Raw genomic sequence first — 14,171 nt, 5'->3', positions numbered from 1 at the left:
TGCTAAGCTAATATAACGCTATATTGTGTTTTTGCTGTAAAACACTTAGAAAATCTGAAATATTGTCTTGATTCACAAGATCTGTGTCTTTCATCTGCTGCACGCTATGAATTTTTAAGAAATGTTTTATGATGAGTAATTAGCTAATACACGATGGTCTCTGTAGTTATTCTAGTCGTTTTAGTGAGAGTTGTGATGGGGGCTGCAATGGTAAACTATGATTTATACGTGAAATATGCACATTTTTCTAACAAAACCTATGCTATACAATAAATATGTTATCAGACTGTCATCTGATGAGGTTGTTTCTTGGTTAGTGGCTATTTATATCTTTATTTGGTCGAATTAGTGATGGCTACCTATGCAGGGAAAAATGGTGGACAAAAAAAAGTTGTGTCTTTTGCTATGGTGGTTAGCTAATAGAAATACATATTTTGTCTTCCCTGTAAAACATTAAAAAAATCAGAAATGATGGCTGGATTCACAAGATCTGTATCTTTCATTTGGTGTCTTGGACTTGTGATTTCATGAACATTTTATTATATGATATCCCTGTAGCTTTAGGCTAGGCTATGCTAGTCAGCTTTTGTGATGGGGGGGATCCCGGATCCGGGTTTGGTAGCAGTGAAAGGTTAATGCCCTGACTAGGCTACTTTAAAATGTATCAACCACAGAACTCACACTTAGGCTACGCCTGCTTCTACTAACACTTACAGTAGACTACTTCTTGTTTCCACACAGTGACAGTACGTTGACTAACTGTTCAAGACTTCTCCCCTTCACTTCACTCTGTAAGTACACTTGACGATATCTTGGAATATAGTTTTTGTTTTGATGTTTTTAGCCGTACATCACATGACTTCCTGTATCTTTGTTCTTGTTGGTTAATTCTGAACTGTGTTTTGGTTGTTACATCAGGGCCTGTGTTCATAAAGTGTCTCAGACGGTCCATATAATTATGATCTAAAAGGCTAAACTGATCTCAGATCAGTTCTCCTACTCTGATACACTTTGTGAATACTGATCCTGGACTGTGGTTTCATGTGTTTAGTTTAGTTCAGTTTATTCATTTACATGTTTAAAACATGATCAGTAAAGTTTGCCAGTAATACCCAGATCTCCATTCAATAGGGTCATGTTCACTGTCAAAGTATACCAGGGTCAAGTATAACTGTGTGTGTGTGTGTGTGTGTGTGTGTGTGTGAGTATAAATATATTTTGACATATTAATCTGATTGTGGGATATACAGTTACGACCAACATTATTGGCACCCTTGACAAATACTGAACTATATTGTGTGCTACAAAAGATGGGAGGTACATTGTACATGCGATTTCACATAAATACTTGTGCATGCTATTTTAAGAGCTCTGAGAGCAACAGATTGTGGTGGAGATATTTTGAAAATGGCCGAAAGTAAGAGTGAGAGAAAGAGTGATTGGAGTGAGTGGATGCTTCATAAGAGGTTTAGGAGTAGTATTAACATGATACACAGTGATGGAGGGTTGTGTTTAGGAGTAGTATTAACATGAGACACAGTGATGGTGGGTTGTGTTTAGGAGTAGTATTAACATGAGACACAGTGATGGTGGGTTGTGTTTAGGAGTAGTATTAACATGAGACACAGTGATGGTGGGTAGTGTTTAGGAGTAGTATTAACATGAGACACAGTGATGGTGGGTTGTGTTTAGGAGTCGTATTAACATGAGACACAGTGATGGTGGGTTGTGTTTAGGAGTAGTATTAACATGAGACACAGTGATGGTGGGTAGTGTTTAGGAGTAGTATTAACATGAGACACAGTGATGGTGGGTTGTGTTTAGGAGTAGTATTAACATGAGACACAGTGATGGTGGGTTGTGTTTAGGAGTAGTATTAACAGGAGACACAGTGCTGGTGGGTTGTGTTTAGGAGTAGTATTAACATGAGACACAGTGATGGTGGGTTGTGTTTAGGAGTAGTATTAACAGGAGACACAGTGATGGTGGGTTGTGTTTAGGAGTAGTATTAACAGGAGACACAGTGCTGGTGGGTTGTGTTTAGGAGTAGTATTAACATGAGACACAGTGATGGTGGGTTGTGTTTAGGAGTAGTATTAACAGGAGACACAGTGATGGTGGGTTGTGTTTAGGAGTAGTATTAACAGGAGACACAGTGCTGGTGGGTTGTGTTTAGGAGTAGTATTAACATGAGACACAGTGATGGTGGGTTGTGTTTAGGAGTAGTATTAACATGAGACACAGTGATGGTGGGTTGTGTTTAGGAGTAGTATTAACATGAGACACAGTGATGGTGGGTTGTGTTTAGGAGTAGTATTAACATGAGACACAGTGATGGTGGGTTGTGTTTAGGAGTAGTATTAACATGAGACACAGTGATGGTGGGTTGTGTTTTGGAGTAGTATTAACATGAGACACAGTGATGGTGGGTTGTGTTTTGGAGTAGTATTAACATGAGACACAGTGATGGTGGGTTGTGTTTTGGAGTAGTATTAACATGAGACACAGTGATGGTGGGTTGTGTTTAGGAGTAGTATTAACATGAGACACAGTGATGGTGGGTTGTGTTTAGGAGTAGTATTAACATGAGACACAGTGAAGGTGGGTTGTGTTTAGGAGTAGTATTAACATGAGACACAGTGATGGTGGGTTGTGTTTAGGAGTAGTATTAACATGAGACACAGTGATGGTGGGTTGTGTTTAGGAGTAGTATTAACATGAGACACAGTGATGGTGGGTTGTGTTTAGGAGTAGTATTAACATGAGACAGTGATGGTGGGTTGTGTTTAGGAGTAGTATTAACATGAGACAGTGATGGTGGGTTGTGTTTAGGAGTAGTATTAACATGAGACAGTGATGGTGGGTTGTGTTTAGGAGTAGTATTAACATGAGACAGTGATGGTGGGTTGTGTTTAGGAGTAGTATTAACATGAGACACAGTGATGGTGGGTTGTGTTTAGGAGTAGTATTAACATGAGACAGTGATGGTGGGTTGTGTTTAGGAGTAGTATTAACATGAGACACAGTGATGGTGGGTTGTGTTTAGGAGTAGTATTAACATGAGACACAGTGAAGGTGGGTTGTGTTTAGGAGTAGTATTAACATGAGACACAGTGATGGTGGGTTGTGTTTAGGAGTAGTATTAACATGAGACACAGTGATGGTGGGTTGTGTTTAGGAGTAGTATTAACATGAGACACAGTGATGGTGGGTTGTGTTTAGGAGTAGTGTTAACATGAGACACAGTGAAGGTGGGTTGTGTTTAGGAGTAGTATTAACATGAGACACAGTGATGGTGGGTTGTGTTTAGGAGTAGTATTATTATGAGACACAGTGATGGTGGGTTGTGTTTAGGAGTAGTATTAACATGAGACACAGTGATGGTGGGTTGTGTTTAGGAGTAGTATTATTATGAGACACAGTGATGGTGGGTTGTGTTTAGGAGTAGTATTATTATGAGACACAGTGATGGTGGGTTGTGTTTAGGAGTAGTATTATTATGAGACACAGTGATGGTGGGTTGTGTTTAGGAGTAGTATTAACATGAGACACAGTGATGGTGGGTTGTGTTTAGGAGTAGTATTAACATGAGACACAGTGATGGTGGGTTGTGTTTAGGAGTAGTATTAACATGAGACACAGTGATGGTGGGTTGTGTTTAGGAGTAGTATTAACATGAGACACAGTGATGGTGGGTTGTGTTTAGGAGTAGTATTAACATGAGACACAGTGATGGTGGGTTGTGTTTAGGAGTAGTATTAACATGAGACAGTGATGGTGGGTTGTGTTTAGGAGTAGTATTAACATGAGACAGTGATGGTGGGTTGTGTTTAGGAGTAGTATTAACATGAGACACAGTGATGGTGGGTTGTGTTTAGGAGTAGTATTAACATGAGACACAGTGATGGTGGGTTGTGTTTAGGAGTAGTATTAACATGAGACACAGTGATGGTGGGTTGTGTTTAGGAGTAGTATTAACATGAGACACAGTGATGGTGGGTTGTGTTTAGGAGTAGTATTAACATGAGACACAGTGATGGTGGGTTGTGTTTAGGAGTAGTATTAACATGAGACACAGTGAAGGTGGGTTGTGGTTTTGTTGGTTTAGACTCAGCATCACTTTCCTGTTCTACCTTCCTGTCCTATATAGACCTGTTACAGGCCTCCTGAATCATATCAGAGTTCTTTACACAAAGAGATCCTATTAAATTACTAGTTATTAGTTCTAATATGAAATTATATACTTCGTTATATGGACATGATATGCACTTTATATGCACTTTACAGTATCTGGACAGTATGCTACATTAGACAATATGGACAACAGGCTACATTAGACTCTATAAGGATAACAAGCTACATTAGACTATATATAGATAACAGGCTACATTAGACTATATATAGATAACAGGCTACATTATACTATATATAGATAACAAGTTACATTACACTATATATGGATAACAGGCTACAGTAGACTATATATAGATAACAGGCTACATTATACTATATATAGATAACAAGTTACATTACACTATATATGGATAACAGGCTACAGTAGACTCTATAAGGATAACAAGCTACATTAGACTATATATGGATAACAGGCTACATTAGACTATATATAGATAACAGGCTACATTAGACTATATATAGATAACAGGCTACATTATACTATATATAGATAACAAGTTACATTACACTATATATGGATAACAGGCTACAGTAGACTATATATGGATAACAGGCTACATTAGACTATATATGGATAACAGGCTACATTAGACTATATATGGATAACAGGATACATTAGACTATATATGGATAACAGGCTACATTAGACTATATATGGATAACAGGCCACATTAGACTATATATAGATAACAGGCTACATTAGACTATATATGGATAACAGGCTACATTAGACTATATATGGATAACAGGCTACATTAGACTATATATGGATAACAGGCTACATTAGACTACATATGGATAACAGGCTACATTAGACTATATATGGATAACAGGCTACATTAGACTATACAGTATATGGACAGCACCAGTCAATATTGCAGGTTATGGTGATGATGTTACTGATTCCTCTGCTAACTAATGCTACAATCAGTACTGTACACAAGGGTCAACAGTGTAACATAATATGATAATGTCATGTTGTACTACTACAGACATCAGTGTTTGTGTGATTAAATGTGACTTTGTCAAGTAGCCAGTGTTGTGTTTCACCATTCTATCTGATGTATTGTCAGTTTGTAATGTTGTTATTAGCCCAACATTATTGAGGACATTCATATCTGAATGACTAGGACTAGAGGCTGCAGTAATGTTGAGATGCCAGTAAGGAGAACTCTAGTCTAGAACACTGCAGTAATGTTGAGATGCCAGTAAGGAGAACTCTAGTCTAGAACACTGCAGTAATGTTGAGATGCCAGTAAGGAGAACTCTAGTCTAGAACACTGCAGTAATGTTGAGATGCCAGTAAGGAGAACTCTAGTCTAGAACACTGCAGTAATGTTGAGATGCCAGTAGGCAGAGCTCTAGTCTAGAACACTGCAGTAATGTTGAGATGCCACTAGGTGGAGCTCTAGTCTAGAACACTGGAACCTTCAGTACCACTTTGATGCAGCTGATGAGGATTGTAAATTGAATGTGTTTGTAGAATAGAATGAATGACATCATGGAACTGACCAAATGTAAATGGAACTTTGACCTGTTCCATGTAGAACTCAGAGGGACAAGGCAACACATTATAATATATTATAAACATTCAATATAGTAGGTTATAGTAAACATGATTCTGTATTTCGTCAATAGAATACATTGGAAACGGGCCACGTTTAAACAATGTAAACGCACTCCTCAAATGAAAAATTACAACTAGATATGCAGTCTGTTGTATATTTTCTATTGAAAGAAAACTTCCCCTTGTGATGGTCTGGTCTGGTCCTCATGCATGTTAATGTCTTAAAGAGGAAGGAAGGACAGTTCTGTATCAGCTACTTGTGTTCTACTTTAAATATGTATCAACCACAGAACTGACACTTACTAGCAGTTCCCACTCACTACCAGTAAGTTGACTCACTGTACAAGACCTCTCCTCTTCACTTCACTCTGTAAGTACTCTTGACAATATCTTGAAATATAGTTTCTGGTTATTTGTTTTTAGTCATAAGTCATATTCTTGAGGGTAATGTATCATTTACTTCTTGTTATGTTTTGAGCTGTGTTTTGGTTGTTACATCAGGGTCAGTACTCATAAAGTGTCTCAGTGTAGGAGTGTTGATCTACATAGTGATGAGATGATTAACCAGGGTAAAATAGACAAGCAGACAAACATTGTAACAGTGCAGTCTGTCTGTCTGTCTGTCTGTCTGTCTGTCTGTCTGTCTGTCTGTCTGTCTGTCTGTCTGTCTGTCTGTCTGTCTGTCTGTCTGTCTGTCTGTCTGTCTGTCTGTCTGTCTGTCTGTCTGTCTGTCTGTCTGTCTGTCTGTCTGTCTGTCTGTCTGTCTGTCTGTCTGTCTGTCTGTCTGTCTGTGTGTCTGTGTGTGTGTGTGTGATTTGTACATTGCTAGACATGACCACCTTGTTGACCTGATAGCCAGCGAGGTTAGACAAGTAGTCTCACCATCATCACACATGCATAAACGTTCCTGTGTAAGGGGAAGCTGGTTTGATGTTGATGATTATGTGTTTTCCTGTGAGCCAAATACACCAGATATTGTTGTTGACGGAGGGGGCAGGGGGAGGGGCTCATTGTGGAAGTGGGCTGCTCATTTGACGGCTACCTGGAGCAGGTCTTTACAGAGAAGCTGCTTAAATACCAGCCCCTCGTGGCACCTGGACAGCCTCTATGTGTGTGTGTGTGTGTGTGTGTGTGTGTGTGTTTTGTAAGTCATTGCTGTTTAGCCAGCTTGGAGATAGGAGCTATCATTGAACCTGGTGGTCAGTCTTTAGGCTGCTGTACAGCTTGATGGACTGTAGAGGATTGAACATTTATCCTCCTATATTTGGGGTTCTGAGAAAAAAACAGCTTCAGAACAATCATGAAGAAAATATGTGTTTACAGTTCTACACATCTGTTCAATAAGTGATTGTTGTTGTTGTTGTTTATAATGATGATGATGACTATTGTATACATTAGGAAATTGTTTTTGCATCACGCAAATGTCATCTTAAATAGACAGATGTAGACAGACATGCAACACATCACACACATTACATACATAGTGCAATAGACTTACAGACAGACAGTATTCATATAGACAACAATACAGCACAATAGAACACAACACAATATGAGCCTGGTTCATTTTCAGTAATGAGGCCCTGTACCCCATTTACAGTTTCTACTTCAATGTATCAGGTGGAGTTATTCACCAGCTATAGAGTGAGTTGTTGTTTATGTTTCTAAGACTGCAGGGTGGGCGATGCAACAATGGCCTTGAGAACAGCAGGAAGTGTGTTGGTGGTCTTTCTCTGGTCTGTAGCAGGTATGGTCTCATTCATAATGTTTTAGTTGCTCTGTATATTAATCTACAGACATGTCTAAAAGGATAAGACTCATAATGCTATGCTTGTGTGTTCTGTTAGGTGTCTCCACCATTAAATAGTCATACTTCCCACCTCACTGAGTGATGCTTATCTCTGGTTTCCATTCACACTTCTGCACATCAGCAGCAGTAGCAGAATAAGAATGTTGTCAACCACCAGCAGAGTTGGGGTCAATTCCATCTCAATTCCACTCAATTCAGGAAGTAGACTGAAATTCCAATTCCAATTATTTCCAATGCTTTTCAATTAGGAACATTTAGAAATTGTGGAATTGGAATTTGGTTTACTTTCTGAATTGACTGGAATTTAAATGGGATTGACCCCAACTCTGGCAACCAGTGCTTTTTACTTCCATGATGTATATTGAAATGAATACTAGAATGATATAAGGGAATGTACATTTGAGTAGATGGGTCCTACAGTATAGTAGTACAGTATAGTATAGTACAGCTACACACGTTTACATGCATTTGGATGAAATATTGTAATGTCTGTTTTTTATAGTCTTGACGTCACAAATTAAGTTCTCTCATGGTTGAGTCCTGTGACACTGTGTTTCAGGTGTTCTGGGACAATATACTGTGAGGAGTGTCTGTGCCTTAAAGGGGTCATCAGTGGACCTGCGCTGTCCTATTCCCAGTGTGACCCAAGTCACAAAGATAGTCTGGTATTACACATGGTTGAATGGTAAGCCTTATGATCTGAGAAGGGACCCTAATTATGAAGGTCGTGTGAAGTACCATGGAACTACAGAGAAAGACTGCATCCTGAGAATCACAGACCTGAGACAGAGTGACATAGCAACATATTACTTCAGATATAAAACAAACCAGTATTCAGAATGGACATATGGCTCATATGGATTCACTCTCAGTCTCACAGGTACTAAATAAATAGTATAGTACAAGTCAAGTCATTTATTACATGTTCTATGAGAACAGTGAAATGGTGGTGACTGACAGACTTCCTCCATTATTGTTTCATAACCTCTCCCTTCAGATATAAAGGTGGAGAGAATATATGACAACACACTGACCTGTAAAACCACCTGTACTCTGACTGGTAACCCCACATACATCTGGTACAAGAACAGACAACATCTAGATGAGAGCACCTCCCCCCAGTACAAAGACCCAGTCTCCAGTAACTATGTAGACAGTTACTCCTGTGCTGTAAAAGGCCATGAGGATCTCCGCTCTCCTGCAGTGTGTGAGTGGGAGAAAAAGTGTTGATTCAAACACAGTGTTTCACTCTAGCAAAACCAACAGCTCAAATGGTTATGATTTATACTGAAACGACTTGAAATGAACAGTTTACTTCTTTACTTTGCACCTGAAGAAACAAGACATGAAAATTTAAAACTATTAACAGAGAGCCTCTTTATGTTTCAGGTGCTCAGGGTCACGACTGCTGGAGTGTGACTTACACCAAGAGGAGAATCTGTGTCTTGAAGGGCTCCACAGTGAACATATCCTGCTCTTACACTCATCCCACTAGTTATATAGAACAAGGTTCATTCTGGTTTACACAGAAACACACTGTAGATCTCAAGTCATATCCAGAGTATGCAAGTCGTGTGGAGTACAATAGAAACACAGAGAACCACCACACCATGACAATAACACACCTGACAGAGAAGGACTCGGCTGAACACAAATTCAGATTACGAACAACAAATAAGGGGAGATTTTCTGGCCTTCCTGGTGTGATGTTGACTGTCACAGGTAATAGTCCACCTACAGTTAGTACTGTAATAGGACAAGTCTAATCACATGACAAGCCTGTCTGGAGTCAAATATGACTGATGTTTCCTCTTAGATATCCTGTTGGAGATGGATCCTACGTCTGTGTCAGAGGGGGAGAGAGTCACACTGAGATGTAGAACCAAATGTACAGTCGGTCTCAACCCCACCTACATCTGGTACAAGAACAGACAACGTCTAACCAACCCAGTCAGCAGTTATAACAGTCTGATCCTAAACCCAGTCACCAGTTATAACAGCCTGATCCTAGACCCAGTCACCAGTTATAACAGTCTGATCCTAGACCCAGTCATCAGTTATAACAGCCTGATCCTAGACCAAGTCATCAGTGAGGATGCAGGGAACTACTCCTGTGCTGTAAAAGGCTTAGAGAGAATCCTCTCTCCAGAAGAGACTCTCACTGTCAGATGTGAGTACATGGGGTGTTGATATATCTACAGTGAAAGTCATTGACATCATCTCTCTAATACATGGTTCTACATGTCAGTGTAATATACTAATCTATACTAATTTACATCATCTCTGTAATACATGGTTCAACATGTCAGTGTAATATACTAATCTATACTAATTTACATAATCTTTTGGTGTCTTACATGTTATATGAGTTGTTATTTTTCTGTCATCTTCAACACCAGATGGTCCAAAGAACACCTCAATGTCAGTCAGTCCCTCTGGTGAAATAGTGGAGGGCAGTTCAGTGACTCTGACCTGCAGCAGTGATGCCAACCCACCTGTGGACAAATACACCTGGTACAAGAAGAACGTAACCTCACCAAAAGCATCAGGACAGAGTTACAGCATCACTAACATCATCTCTGAGGACAGTGGAGAATATTACTGTGAGGTCCAGAATGGAAGAGGATCTATGAACTCTACAGCTCTGATGATCATTGTAGCAGGTAAAGTTACATCTTCAATACTTCAATACAAAATGATGTTCAATAAGAAATTATGTTTCAAGGTAATCTTCTCATGGTTTACCTTATTACACTTTGGTTTATAACTATACATAGGCTTCTATACACAAGTATTGCATTAATGTCCTGTATTGCTGTATATTCATTTTCACTTCATAATAACATGTTCTCATATCATCCATTTGTCTTTTAGGGAAACAGACCTCAGTTCTGACTGCAGCTGTAGGAATCATAGTGGTTGTTCTGGTTCTCATCCTCTGTCTCTCTGGACTCATGTGGTTCAGGTGAGTGAAGAAGGGAACATTGATGTTTGTATTATTATTTCACCTTAGACCTCTGATTTGTTATTAACTTCATTCTGTCATTCATTTATTGGCCCAACGCCCTTCAGGTAAAAATATGTTGTTCCGCCCCTGAACAAGGCAGTTAATTAACCCACTGTTCCTAGGCCGTCATTGAAAATAAGAGTTTGTTCTTAACTGACTTGCCTAGTTAAATAAAGATAAAGTAAGAAACCTGCTAAAATGTATTAGTAACATATCAACTTCCACTAGAGGTCAGTAGAGAGCAGAACTCACTCTGTCCCTCTTTACAGGAGATCCACAGGAGGAAGTGATGCCACAACAGACACACAGGTGATTATATTAGTTACAACAGGGTTTCAGCTGTGTCTTAATGGGGCAACAAACTAAACGTGCACCCAGGGGGTTATAACTCCGTTTTCATTCATTTACTGTGACATGACAGTCTCTCTCCTACTATTTTCATTGTTACCTCTCTCTCTCTCCACAGAGTGTCTGTCCTGACTAACAGTGACATGACAGTCTCTCTCATACTATTTTCATTGTTACCTCTCTCTCCACAGAGTGTCTGTCCTGACTAACAGTGACATGACAGTCTCTCTCATACTATTTTCATTGTTACCTCTCTCTCTCTCCACAGAGTGTCCGTCCTGACTAACAGTGACATGACAGTCTCTCTCATACTATTTTCATTGTTACCTCTCTCTCTCTCCACAGAGTGTCCGTCCTGACTAACAGTGACATGACAGTCTCTCTCATACTATTTTCATTGTTACCTCTCTCTCCACAGAGTGTCCGTCCTGACTGTAACAGTGACACGTACACAGCTCTGAACATGAGGACCATGTCCCCTGACTATGACACTCTGGCAGTAAGTCTCTTATCATTCATATTGATTGTTTGTGAGTGTGTTTGTGTTTTATACTTGAATGTGTTTAGAGAAAATGATGGAAAGACTAGTGTTTCAGTGAACACATGCATTTCCTCTCTCCCTCCCTCTCCTTCTCCTTGTCTCCCACTCTCTCTCTCTCTCTCTCTCTCTCTCTCTCTCTCTCTCTCTATCTGTCTGTCTCTCTCTCTCTCTCTCTCTCTCTCTCTGTCTCTGTCTCCCTCCCTCTCCCTCCCTCCCTCTCTGTCTCTCTCTCTCTCTCTCTCTCTCCCTCCCTCTCCTTCTCTCCCGCTCTCTCTTTCTCGCTCTGTCACTCTTTCTGTCCACAGAGTGTCCATCCTGACCCTAACAGTGATACGTACACACCTCTGAACATGAAGACCAGGTCACCAGAGTATGACACCCTGGCAGTAAGTGTGTGTGTGTGTGTGTGTGTGTGTGTGTGTGTGTGTGTGTGTGTGTGTGTGTGTGTGTGTGTGTGTGTGTGTGTGTGTGTGTGTGTGTGTGTGTGTGTGTGTGTGTGTGTGTGTGTGTGTGTGTGTGTGTGTGTGTGTATAAAATGTTTAGTGGGAGTGCTACTTCAGTATGTCTTCTTTCAGAATGTGAGGGGAATCACCCACTGAAGTGAAGCACCACAGAACCTGGACTGAAGAGAAGCACCACAGATCCTGGACTGAAGAGAAGCACCACAGATCCTGGACTGAAGAGAAGCACCACAGAACCTGGACTGAAGAGAAGCACCACAGAACCTGGACTGAAGAGAAGCACCACAGAACCTGGACTGAAGAGAACCACCACAGAACCTGGACTGAAGGTTCCAATACAAAACTAGGCCTTACACCTCTATTCTATTGCTGCCAAATCTAGAAGTTTTCCAGACCATGAACTTTTCAGTAAATGCTGGAATATATATTTTATTTTCTTATAATGATGATTATGTATATTGATGATAAATGAGATGGGTTATATTTTTCAAATTACACATTTTTATGATGTAAATAGCCACATTTTCTTGTGTACCAATGTGTTTACTATCTTTAGTTTTATTTCAGATCTTTTTCTAAGGGATTTTACCACAAAGATGTTTTATAACATCAATAGTCCTACTTTCCTCAGGAACTAACATTAATAATACTGATAACAGCTTTTTAATATTTTTAGCTCTTGGGTCAAGTTTCTCCTGATGTGTTCAATGATGATTTACTTTGTATTGCTGTCAGGTATTATTACTCATTTTATATTACGTAATACCATATTGTTCAGTGTCATGATATAATTTTTATATAAAAATAAATGTAATCAGTCCATTACATACATTTAAACATTTGCAGTTTTTACTTCTAATTTCCAACATTTTGGTAGGCTATTTGTTAGTCAACTTGTCTATAATCTCTAAATACATGCAGTGGTGACACGTCATTCAAGGCAGCTGGGACAGAGCTAAATCTGTTTTCAGCCCCATGGTTAGCTTTTTATGTAGTTTTTTTTGCTTATTTTGACATTAATACGTGTCACATATCAGTTTGCAAACAAAGTTTAAACAAAGTAAAAAGCATTGAGTTAATAAAGTCGCATACAAACATGGTCTCGTTTTTGCTTTCTTGAGTGAGGCAGCTCCAAAATGCAGGTGTTGCAGCTTAGTGTTTTCTGTGGTGGCGGGGCAGCCAGCATAAAATACGGAGCGTAGGGGTTGGTAATGTTCTCCAGTTGTGCTGTGATTGGCTCAGTGTTCTGTCACTCATGGGGACACTACGTCACCGCAAATCCTACAGGTAAAGCTCGAAATGTTAATCTACTGTCAATCTAATGTCAATCTACTGGCAAATCCTTCTCAATCCTTGTCATATGAAATGATGGATAAAACGTGTCAGTGCTCATTGGCCATTGGACATAAACATTACACAACAAGTTGGAAATCACAAATTCTACAATGAGTGCTAAGGCAGCACTGCAGGCCCGGGTTTGATCCCGGACTGTTACAGCCGGCTGTGACCGGGAGACCTATGAGGCGGAGCACAATTGGCCCAGGGTCATCTGGGTTAGTGGAGGGTTTAGCCGGCCGGGATGTCCTTGTCTCATCATGCTCTAGTAACTCCTTGTGGCCTGGCGCCTGCAAGCTGACGTCGGTCGTCAGTTCAACAGTGTTTCCTCCCACACATTGGTGCCTGCTGTTTGTCCTCCTGTCCAGGGGGTGGAGCTGGAGAGCACCAGGCTGGTGATCAGGTACCCAGACCGCTGGATGCAGAGAACCCCTCCCTCTCCTCATAGAACCAACCCTATAGGCCTCAACACCTCCTCAGCCTTCCAGTACGCCTCCACAGAGTAAGGACATCTGTCTTTGTCAAAACATCAGCTATCATTTATAAACATATTTAAGCAGGTTTTTACCAATCAACTCATATATCATACCTCCATAGAGATAGACAGAGGACTCTAGTGCCCAAAAGACAGTTTTAGCATTGGCAGCACCTTTGAGGACTTTCACTTTCAGGTTTCTCTCTCTCTCTCTATCAATTAAATTAATTTCAAATCAATTCAAAGGGCTTAATTGACATGGGAAATATATGTTTACATTGCCAAATAAAGGGAAATAGATAATAAACAAAAGTCAAATTAACACAAAAAAAATGTACAGTGTTCATTACACTCACAACAGCTCCAAATGACTATAGACATTTCAAATGTCACATTATGTCAATATACAGTTTTGTAACAATGTCTCTCTCTC

At 39.8% G+C, this 14,171-nt stretch overlaps 1 protein-coding gene across 1 annotated transcript; it reads left to right on the top strand.

The window, feature by feature from the left end:
- The first annotated feature begins 6,070 nt into the window (after positions 1 to 6,070).
- On the top strand, positions 6,071 to 13,769 carry LOC139541564 (Fc receptor-like protein 2). The gene is made up of 11 exons (XM_071346356.1): positions 6,071 to 6,131; positions 7,431 to 7,508; positions 8,131 to 8,451; positions 8,569 to 8,778; positions 8,961 to 9,293; positions 9,388 to 9,741; positions 9,971 to 10,234; positions 10,446 to 10,474; positions 11,345 to 11,425; positions 11,773 to 11,853; positions 13,632 to 13,769. The coding sequence occupies exons 2-11, from the start codon at positions 7,454 to 7,456 to the stop codon at positions 13,767 to 13,769; spliced, it is 1,866 nt and encodes a 621-aa protein (XP_071202457.1). The 5' UTR covers positions 6,071 to 6,131; positions 7,431 to 7,453.
- The last annotated feature ends 402 nt before the right edge of the window (positions 13,770 to 14,171 follow it).

The sequence above is a fragment of the Salvelinus alpinus genome, chromosome 2, assembly GCF_045679555.1.
Source record: "Salvelinus alpinus chromosome 2, SLU_Salpinus.1, whole genome shotgun sequence".
Lineage (NCBI taxonomy): Eukaryota > Metazoa > Chordata > Actinopteri > Salmoniformes > Salmonidae > Salvelinus > Salvelinus alpinus.
This window is presented reverse-complemented; position numbering and strand designations above follow the sequence as displayed.